Source organism: Branchiostoma belcheri, unplaced genomic scaffold, assembly GCF_001625305.1.
Source record: "Branchiostoma belcheri isolate BF01 breed outbred unplaced genomic scaffold, Haploidv18h27 scaffold28, whole genome shotgun sequence".
In the NCBI taxonomy this organism is placed as follows: Eukaryota; Metazoa; Chordata; class Leptocardii; order Amphioxiformes; family Branchiostomatidae; genus Branchiostoma; species Branchiostoma belcheri.
The window spans coordinates 808,932-819,964 of record NW_017803887.1 but is presented as its reverse complement, the minus strand read 5'-3'; the positions used below and the strand labels follow the sequence as shown (position 1 = coordinate 819,964).

General features: G+C 41.3%; 2 protein-coding genes across 3 annotated transcripts in view; one reads left to right on the top strand and one right to left on the bottom strand.

The window, feature by feature from the left end:
* Positions 1-5,284, top strand: part of LOC109472524 — an 8,555-nt gene extending 3,271 nt beyond the window's left edge. The window contains exons 4-7 of the mRNA XM_019772307.1: positions 2,255-2,406; positions 2,927-3,223; positions 3,935-4,083; positions 4,502-5,284. Of these exons, the coding sequence (XP_019627866.1) occupies positions 2,255-2,406; positions 2,927-3,223; positions 3,935-4,083; positions 4,502-5,158 (1,255 nt within the window). The 3' untranslated portion in view covers positions 5,159-5,284. The remainder of the gene's footprint in view (positions 1-2,254; positions 2,407-2,926; positions 3,224-3,934; positions 4,084-4,501) is intronic.
* A 4,133-nt stretch (positions 5,285-9,417) lies between these two features.
* The window catches only part of LOC109472624, a 6,197-nt gene continuing 4,581 nt past the window's right edge, over positions 9,418-11,033 (bottom strand). Inside the window, exons 7-8 of one of the 2 annotated variants that reach the window (XM_019772447.1) lie at positions 10,491-10,579; positions 9,418-10,199 (exon numbers count right to left, since the gene is read on the bottom strand). In XM_019772447.1, the coding sequence (XP_019628006.1) occupies positions 9,891-10,199; positions 10,491-10,579 (398 nt within the window). In that variant the 3' untranslated portion in view covers positions 9,418-9,890. Of the gene's footprint in view, positions 10,200-10,490; positions 10,878-11,033 lie in introns of both variants that reach the window. The other variant, XM_019772448.1, reaches the window with a different exon arrangement.

Sequence of the window (11,033 nt, the reverse complement as noted above, 5' to 3'; positions counted from 1 at the left end):
CAAGCTGTAAACCTTTCCCATGGCACAATTGCAACACATTCATCCAAGCTGCTACAAACTCAGGTCTCATATTTCACTTCAGAGCCTGTTCTATAGTATGCAAATGAAGGAGGTCTAGCTACATGTTTTTAAGCAAGTTTTCAATGAACATTGTTTATTCCATTCAAACTTTTACTACTAGAGCTAAATTTTCAACTTTGTGGTAAGATTTGGAATTTTTATGAGAGTAACATAGTTTGTAATGCTAGAATGTATTGTTATGTGGTGTTGTTTTTGTATTTTTACTGGAAAAAGATGATTTTGAAAAAGACTTAGGCTTCAATCTGAAAATTGATATGAGGGCGCTGGTTTGTTACATGAGGGCGCTGCGCCCTTGTTCCCCTGTTCAGAAAAACCCCTGGTTTGTTTGTTTGTTTATTTGTTTTAGGAGCTGCAGGCGTTCTCCATCCTGCAGCACGTGAAAAAGGAGTACCGCTGTGGTGACTGCAGCTTCTGCATCGACTATGACCTGATGGTGCAGGTTCTGCGGCACCACTTCAACTGTACATCTGCCAAATACGTCAACATCCTCAGTCAAGGTCATTGTAATAATACTCTTCCTAAGAAAACACAATAGATTAGCTTGTTAGAATCATACTTTAGTATTAGTTTGTGTATGTACCATTGTTGTTTCTTTGCCATACATTGTACCAGCTACGGTTGTTGAGCAATAAAGTTGATTGATTGATTGATTGTTGAAAGTTTATTGCAAGTTTTTGCCTGTAGGCTAGTTGCAAGTACATGTAACATGAGAGTAAAGGATGGAAAATGGAAAACAATGTAGTATGTGACTACTCAAACTACTAAGCACTAAATTGTTCTAACACTTATCTTTGACATATACTGTAAATCTTGAAATATTCGCAGTGGTTTTATTTCTGCATTTTTGCTGTGCTTTACCACTGAAAATTAATGATACTGTGAATATGCTTTGTCACTCCCAAAACCACCTTCCTATTCCTAGTGTAAAATAAGATGCTTGGAAAAATAAATGAATTTACAGTATTGTCATTATAGCTTAATGCTCTGTCCTAAGACTGTAATAGCTGGGATTTGAACTGTTTATCTTTTGGTCCAGAGGCAGGGTTAGCGTTACTACTACTACTTGTGCAATCACTGTGCTATGTTAGGAGCAACCCAATCAAGGAAAACTTATGAACATTGACATGTACTGACATCATTACTTTCTTTGTTCTCCAGGCATCACACAGCATCACGGACACAGTTACGGAGATGCCGTGGCAAACCAGCCAGCTGCAGCCCAGAGCGAAGCGAAAATTCCCGACGCCCACGAGAGGGAACAGACCGTGACCATCCACCACCATCCCGCATCCACCATACAGAAAAGCCCCTCCAGACCCTCGTCTCTAAACGCTGCCGGCAGTTTGGCTGGAAGCGACGCGAGCTTCACCCACCCAGTGATGCTGTCAGCTGAAGACCACGCCACAAGTCAGGTTCAGCAAGCTTCCAGCGCAGCCAACAGACAGACTCTGATACAGGAGAGTCCTGGTGAGAGACAGGAGCCTTCTGTACAGCCCCACGCAGGAGCGATGCCACACCACACCCAGTCACCCCCGTCTCCCAACCCCGGACAGAGAAGGCTGTCGGCCAGTACCATGCTCCAGTGGAAGGCAGTGTCCTCGCCGGACACGCTGAAGTGGGGAGGGGGGCTGTACGTGAAGCAGGAGCCGTCAGAACTCAGCGGAGTGATGTCTGTCTCAGGGGACCACATGCACACTCCACACTCACAACAAAGGTGCTTGTCTGTAGCTAGGTTAATCTCCAAGCAGATTCCTTTCGGTGGCAAAGAGACAGTATCAAATTGACCAGGCAGTATCCATTTGGAATTCGCGACAAAAAAAGGCCATATATAAAAAGCTAATAATCATTCCCCCACAACCTCTGCTTCGAGAGTAGCTAGGTTACATGTAGACTTGAGAAAAGAAAGGGGAAGGGTGGAAGAAATTTTTCTCCAGGTTGACAGATTTCTATAATTATATAAGCTATGTACATTTGTATAGCTGGACAAAACTTCCATCAAAAAATATATCTGTTCCTTTATCTCTACTATAACTAAAAAGCGAGAAGTTGAACTTATCTAATGATAGTTTTATTTTGTATCTGTTCATCATGTTTTGTTGTGACCAGTGTACTTAGCCAAGTGTGCAATAAAGTGCAATAAATGTTGTCATTCATTCTTTCAATCATTGCCCAGGTCGTACCGGGTGATGTCGCAGGAGTCTGTGAGTAGCCAGTCATCCCAGTCCTCCTCCGTACAGCCCCGGCTGACAGTGAACAGTGGAGGGGTGGGGCCTCCCACAGCACACACAGCTGAGGAGGAGGGAACATCGGATAGTCTGGAGGAAGGTAAGGCTGTCATACCATGGCTTCCCAGCCTTCTGAAGTCCATTGTTGGGAGTTCCTATTACACATACCCGACCATAGTTGGGACACACATAGCCAACCATGGCATACCAACCATCTCCAGACCATAGCTATTAGAATTTGAGCCCATCACAAATAGTCGACCATGGCTGGGAGTTAAGCTCCTGTCACACATACCCGACCATGGCTTCCCAACCTTCTCCCAACAATGGTTGGAGTTGAGTTGTAAACACATAGACAACCATGGCCTCTCAGTATTTTCCAGGTTTTTATATCTGATGTTTCGGTGACCATCTGACTTCCTCTTCACCTATACTTAGATGCAGTATGAATCAGAACCAGTGATTGTTACCGTAAAAAGAAGATGGCAGACTTAGGGAGTTGCAGGCGAATCGTAGCAATTTTTCAATTGCAAAAATAGCTTGTGTCCCTATCACAATATCAGTTAAACCATGCAAAGTTGTTTCATTTAACATTGTACAGATCACCCATGTTTCTCTAGACACACCACAGGTGATAAACTCTCCTGCGTACATCGAAGATGATGATGACGACGACGTAGTGGATGTACCGGAGGCCGGGTCTCCTGCGATCCTGCAACATCCGCTGTACCCGCAGCTCGTACGTCACCAGCCCATGGTCATCACCACGGACGTCTCGGCCGGCAGCTATCATCACGTACCTAATCAGAGACTGACCAACCCCTACCCCGCTAAGAAAACGATTCAGATGAACCACTGGGCCATGAGAACTCTGTGCTCCTGGGCAGCAGAGAAGGCAAAACAACTTCAGGAACAAGGTTAGTTAGTTAGTTACTTTGTTTGTCATGTCCCCAACCAGAGACTGACCAACCCGTACCCGGCTAAGAAAACAATTCAGATGAACCACTGGGCCATGAGAACTCTGTGCTCCTGGGCAGCAGAGAAGGCAAAACAGCTACAGGAACAAGGTTGGTTACTTAGTTAATAAGTTAGTTAATAAGTTAGTGTATTTTTGTCGTCTGTCAAGTCTCTTTCGTCTTCTGAGTATTTGAGGAGAGGAGGAAATAGACTGTGGCCATGAGAACACTGTGTTCCTGGGCAGCAGAGAAGGTAAAACAACTTCAGGAACAAGTTGTGTTTTTTTTTTCATTGACGTATATTTATTGAGTACATGTATTAGACAAGAAGCACAGTTGCTTATATGACGCCTTGTACTCAAAATCATATTTGAATTCACTACAAAAAGGGACAATTTGAAAAGAAAATTTGTTCTCCCTTACATTAGCAACATAGACTTGACCAAGAATGAGTTACCTGTTAACAGTAAGTTAAAAGAAACATTTGTAAGCAATAAAGATATTGTACCTCCACATGGTCTAGCCTAACAATGCAGTATATATATATACATATTGTCATTATGAGTATGGTCATTGACATATTTGTTTTAGAATGGAAGAAGCAACCAACCTAAAACAATGTTCCCCTTCTGCAAAGGTAAACATTAAACATTATCACTGTTTCATTGCCAGGAGCGCATGGGAGTTTCCAGGCCCTGCCGAAGGAGTGGAGTTCTGCCAGTCCTGAGGAGCTGAACTACTGGCTCTGTCAGTTCGTGGTGGAAACTAGACGGAAGGACGGACAGCATTTCCCACCAAAAACTATCTACCACATCATGCAGGTATAGACCCATTGATATGCACCTCAATAAGGCCATGCTGATTTAATTACTGTGGATGACATCCTCTGGGAACCCCAAAACTGATGTGAGCGTGGGAATAAAAAAAAGTTTTGCAAAAAAAGAAAGTTGCTTTAATTATAAAATCTACATGGTCGTGAAGGTTGAACAAATGACACAGAGTATGATACATGTATGTCAAATAATCTACTCTTCAAACTCATTTCTTTACATTTTCGTCTTTTTCGTTTGATTTTGGCATTCAATGACATTGGTATCGTTTTCAAATATTTTTGCTCTGTCCTGTATTTGTTTCTATGTGTGGGACACAACACCAGCAACAGCTGCCTGTGTCCCATGTGTATTGTATTGCTACAATTGCAATAAATCGAATCACTCCCTATGATTTTTACTCGTTCAGAGCATCAGTCGATACCTGACGGAGGAGTGTGGTCGGACCGACACCCACCTACTGGCCAGGCACAACGCAACCTACCGTCAACTCCAGGACACGCTGTACGCGGAGATGAAGAGACTGGAAGACCTGGGCCTGGGGAGCGTGAACGCCGGCAAACACATGAAAGAGGGAACAAACCTCACGTTCTCCGACGAAGAGGAAGCCTACTTCTGGAACACGAAAGTGTTCGATCTCGACTGCGACAAGGGGTTGATAACGGCCGTGTTTTACTACAACTGCAAACTGCTCGGGCTACGCAGTATACAGGACCACCGGAGCTTACACTTGAAACAGTTCGTTTTCGGTTTAAACGCCGACGGCACTTGTCAGTACATGGATATCGTACACCCCACTGGGAGGCAGCGGCTGATAGCGGATCCAACCAATGCGCGGTGTCTGGTCAAACTGTACCACAGCTATGTCGGACATCTCCCCGTCTCGTCCGGGCCGTTTTACCGTCGCCCGCTGAAAGACGTCAAGAACATCTCGTTTAGTATTCAGCCTGTGGGAGTGAACCAGTTGTCAAACTACATGTGCAGGTTACGGCAGCTTGCGGCCAAGCTTCTGGCGCAGAAGCACAACATGCAAGCAGCAGGGAGTGCCGCAATCGTCTCACAATAAATGAATAAATCCACCCCACCTTTTTTTATTTCATTCCAGTTTACATTATTGTATAAAGAAAGTCTTGTATTGGTTAATGTCCACTTACGTAATTTCAATGTCACACATAGCCTGGTTACCAAACCTATCATATTCATAACTCCGGAGTCAGGGAGATGGCCTCCATAGCATGCCAAAAAACTGGGGGTTTGAGGGTCTTCAGGGTCTTTGGGAGCTTTTATGTGCTATTTTCTGATTGCATATAGACAACATAGCCGGCCTGGTTGAGTTACCCCCGAACTGGGCTAATCTGAAAACAGCCCAAGACCACCAAACCCCGAGTTCTATAAGCCTGCTACGGAGGCTGAGATCCATCCCCTTTCTTTCATTCCATTCCAGTTTACATTATTGTATAAAGAAAGTCTTGTATTGGTTAACATCCACTAACATAATTCCAGTGTCACACATATTCACCCATAGCCTGGTTACCAAACCTATTATAGCTCCCGAGTCCTACATCCTACATCGCAAATATCTATTTGCGGAGAGGATGTAGGACTCAGGTAGCCTCTACCAGGTTTGGGGAGGCGGCTGGAAAGAGTAGAAATTGGCCTAATAGAGAGATAAGCATGCCAAGGGAGTTTCTCCGTTGAGAGAACATTTTGCGGCTTCTACTCTTTCCAGCCGCCTCCCCAAGCCTGGTAGAGGCTATGACTCAGGAGCTATGATAGGTTTGGTAACCAGGCTTATTCACTCAACCCTGAAAAAAGGCATACAAAGAGATCTCTAATACAACCTCCCTCAGTACAATGCACTCCAGTACATGTATATTTAACTGCATATCTGGGGGTGCTGCACTAGAGATCTCTGAAACACTGTTTATGAAAGTGGCAGATATATGTAACCAGACAGGTGAATGTTGATGGAGGTTAACAGTATTATTACATGTAATATACATGTATTTATATCATACCCGGGCCACGATAACGTTCGATAACGGGTTCCGGACCGGGCCGTACTTTACGTTTCGCCCTAACCGCGTGCGCCCCTTTTGAAAATTCGAATACAGAATCCGAACGTTGGAATTGATGTTGTTACATTTTAGGGTTCAGTGGCACCAACTTTTGGCTCATCTTGCATTGAAAGGCGTGTTTTCTTGGGTGGGTATGACATAAATAAAATACAACACGGTGTATTCCGCATCGCCCTCGGTCCCAGCCCTCCCGCGGTCGGGCCGATACCTCGGGCGATACGGAATACCCCGTGTTGTATTCTATATGTACATAGATTGTAACAAGTAAGTGTGATAGGGTCCAGGGCAGTTAATTTTGTGTTTCCTATTACAATCTTGAATTATTTTTTCATAGGACTAACAAAAAGAGTTTGCCTACTAGTAGGCCTTTATCCATTCCTTCCCTATGTACTGATTTATTGTAATTTTCCTACAAATGACCCTGAAGATACGAGTATCACAGTATGCCATGTAGACATTGTGGAAATTTGATATGCCAACCTCCAAGAAAATGTGCTGTCATCATGAAAATGATGGTTGCAAATGTACATGTATTTATTATTACCTATTATAATAAGATTTCAACTAAAACTGGTGGCATTACTAGGTAGTTGAAGAGATATTTATTAAGTATGGATGAAAATTTTCCTACCCAACCAATCAGGGTTTTATACCTTTACTTCAAATTAATGTAGCAAAATATGTACATAGTACTTGATGAACCCACCTGAAGTATTAATAGATAAAAACTTATAGATGTACATAATGTCATTGAGCTGGAAAATGTGAACACAGTTCTGTTTTTGTTACATTGGATCTCCACCATTTTACAGTGGAAACATTTACAGAATCAAAACATCATCTCTGATTGAAATATTCAGTGTAAGTTTGAGATGTGAAAGTACCAAACGCTCCTACCTAGACTGTAGTTTTAAGCCATATTAATAACAGTTACTCAAGCAACTGGATATGATTTTGAAAACATCCAGTTGCTTGAGTAATTGTTTTGGGCGTATCTTATTACCTGGATGTCTAACCTTCACCGAAGTAGTGTAGTTTTAACTTGTAGAAATTTAGATAGTTTTCGGTATTTTGTTGTAAACATTGTACACCTCTTGTACCTGACTACTAGAGGAAAATTCCATAACAAACAAACAAACAATACTCCAAAATAGATACTTCAGGAAGAGGTCACTAATAGTATGTAAAGTAAACTTTTAAAGTAATTTTTATTACTTACCTTGTACAGCGACTATAGGTACCTTTACTTCCATCCATACAGGTAACATTATATGGTAGCAAATTCAGGGCTTTATAACAATGCAAATCAGTCCACTAGACTTAAAATCTTTGCCAGGGAAGTTTAAATGTTTCCTAGATCTTTTTCCCGAACAGTAAGTCTGTTCAAATATTACCTCAAAACTGTAAAACTGAGTCAGACTGTGACTGTATTTCATGATCATGTTAGTTTTGTCCCAGTGAGCAACTTTGCACCATTTGTGATCAGGCCTATCGGAAAATGTATAAAATTTCACTCCAAACAGAAAGTCTACAAATCTTGCAGAAGCTCAGCAGTCAACTCTCATAACCCACATTTTGGAAAAAATTAAGATCGCAGTGTTTGAAAGAAAGTTCCAATTTAGGCCAAGTTTGTACTTGTAGTCTACATTATCTTGTGACAAACAGTTTTTGAGAACTTGGTTGTCATATTGTCAGAAGAATCTGTACAGACGTGCCATTTTGCACATGCACATTGCCAACAGGATTCCAGTACTCATATTGTGTGTACAAATGAATACAGCTTGGAGGTGGTCGGTCTGTATATTATGTATACAAATGTATGCATTTTTGCTAGATATAGTCACAGTTTTGTAGTGAGAAAGTAGTGCAAAAGTTTGTTTCTTGTACTGTAAAAATGTTATGATGTACTGTAACACTAATAATATCTAGCAAGTTAGCTAATCTCCAAGCAGATGTTGTGTTCATACTATACTAACACCTTTCTATCAGTTTTAATTCAAATTTTCCAGTGTCACTTCATTTGTAAATATTAAGAAATGGAGACACCAGCAAAATCTTCCAACTAAATCCACAACATCTGCTTGGAGATAATTTATTGTAACATAATAAGACTGTCAGGGTTTCATGTTACATCTTTTCTGAAGACCTGTTACAAGTTTTTACGGCTCTGCTCATGAGGCGTTGCCAAAAATACTGCCATGTTTGAAGGCACAACAGATGTGCTTTTGACAAATATTTATAACCAAACACACAACAAAAAGTTAGCTACTCTGGAAAGCTTTCGGGTGTGTTTTAACTTAATGTAGAACAGCAACTATGACCGCTGGTTACCTCAAAACAAATTTAGTAATTAAGAAATATCTTGGAGCTGTTCATACAGTTTGTATGACTGTATGTTTGGGCACTAAAACAAACAATATTGGTCTCAGGTTATAGCAAAACACAAAAGGAGCTTGGCACTCAAATGAGGTCATTTTTCAGCTCAATGCCTCTAATTGAACTGAAAGTTGTTATTTGTATGAATCAAAATGAAAACTAAAAGGAACTGCACAGTCTTGTCTTCATAGTGAATTATGATATTCTTTTCTAAAAAGGATAAGTTAGCATTTAGAAATATATTTTCCAACGGTTCCTATAGCACATACTGTTTTGTTATTAAGTTCACAGAAAGAAATTTTATGTATGGCAACGTCAGCAGACTTCAAATCTGATGCAAGAGTACAAAAAAATTTCTAAAATAAACCGTTACAAGACATGATATACATATTAGGCAACCAGCAACAAAAACATTGCCATTAGAAATAGCAGGCAAATAGATAATTAATTCACAATAATGTCTGCAAAAAATAGACTGGAAAGACGAAAAATGACTATAGCAGAGCAAGAATTGATTGATAATTAAAATGTTGGAAAAAAGCCTCTGGACTTGTAAAATATATATTAAAAAGTCATTGTTGAGAAAAAAAGTACTGGGCAGTTAATGTTTAACACCCTACCTCAGTGTCTGCACTACTTTAGAATTATAGGTTATTGGTTTTACATCATGTAAATAGATTACTGTTCCTGCAACAATAAAAAAAACTTTTGAAAAATACACTTGACTAAGTTGTCATGTAGTGTCACCATGCTTGCTAAACTCAGTATAGTGTAGTTTCAGAGTCACAAAGGCACAGTTCAACACAGCACCAACCTTTATTTACAGCATCATCCACATTACAAGATGCAATGAAATGTTATTTGCACAAAGCCCTAGGTAACATTACTAACTTCTAGATATCGGTAATACATGAAGTTTGTGTTGTGAAGTTTTTACACAAATTTGTATATTACATGTATAAGCTACAATGTACACACTATCAAATCTCAAACAGTATAAGCTATAATTAGTGTAATTATGTATCAATTACACATTTGCCAAGGTAGGTAAGTACGGATAGTCCCATAGCCTTTTCATGCAGTAGGGCTAGTGGGTCTAGAGCATGGTATTGGAATGTGGTCAGCCCATCCCTTTCCTTCCACTGCCTTTTACCTCCCCAACCAAAGTCAGGTACATGTACATATTCTACACCAAATTTGAACGTCAAGAACTGCCAAGGATCAAACCTGTGAACTTTTGATCTTTTGAACCTTAACCAGTCTACGCCGCACATTAAACGTATAATATAATGTAAACAAATACACACATAGATATTTACAATGACTTGTACACAATCAAACTGGTCAAGACTGGTTGAGTGGTGTGTAGGAAGACAGAGTCGGGTCAAAGTTCCATGTGTGAATCCTTTTTGGTGACGGCTCTGTGCTGCATTCCGAGGCGTCCATCGACTGACTGTGGTGCCTCTTAGCCGCCTCGCCTGAATCTGAGGAAGATGTAGCAGGGCTGTTCTCTAGGCTCAGGTCTGGTACTGTGCTACAGGTGGGGTGGGGCGCTATAGGGTGGGGTCCTATAGGGTGTGATACGGTAGGGTGTGGCCCAGTAGGATTAGGTCCTATAGGGTGGGGCCCTGTTGAGCAGGCTCCTTGGTTAACCTGTAAACACATAAGAAAAGTCAGGTCAACGTTATAATTTTTTTTTTTTTGACAACTGACAATGTAGAGTGACGGTGTCAGCTATTTATGCATAAAATTCATATCTATAGAATGATGTATCAACCTGATCCAATATAACTGTTAGTTCTATTTTAAACTTGAACCTTGGTTAGGTGTAACAAGTCGATCGGTAACGTAGCCAGCTGCCACCATGCCGCATGCCTGCAAAGCTGGTGTGTTATGCCGAAGGGTAGTTATACTGGCTATACCAATACAGAGCCTTACATGTACCTGAGTGTTCAATACTGCAAGCCTCTTGATATTATTGAGATAAGTTGCCAGCGAGTTTTTCCCTACGGGCGGTCCGAAGTACAGTCTACCCTCCGGATCCCTCTGAAGCCTCCTGTAGAATGGACCAATCGGTGGGATATACCCCAGGTAGACCTCGTACAAGAGTACGGGACAGTACGGGTCCGACGGGACTGCGTACGCTTTAGTCGTCTTGCTCTTTTTTCCGAGTCGGTTGAAGGATACGAACTTCCCCATGTGGTCACAGCCGACAGAGAACTGTTCTGCAACAAGACTGTGATGTTCCTCGCCACTGCTAACGCCGAACAACTTTGTCGTGTAGTAGAACACCGCGTAGGAGATGCTTAGGTCTTTCTCGAGGCTGAACACCTAAAAGACACATAAAAACAGACATGCTCCAATTGGAGATTCCTTAAATAAACCAACAAACAAACAAACAATCATGAAAGTTCATCTGTGTTCACTTGGTAGTTACATGTTTAAAGTTAAAACTTTTGGTCCAACACAAAAAATTCTCTCACCTAG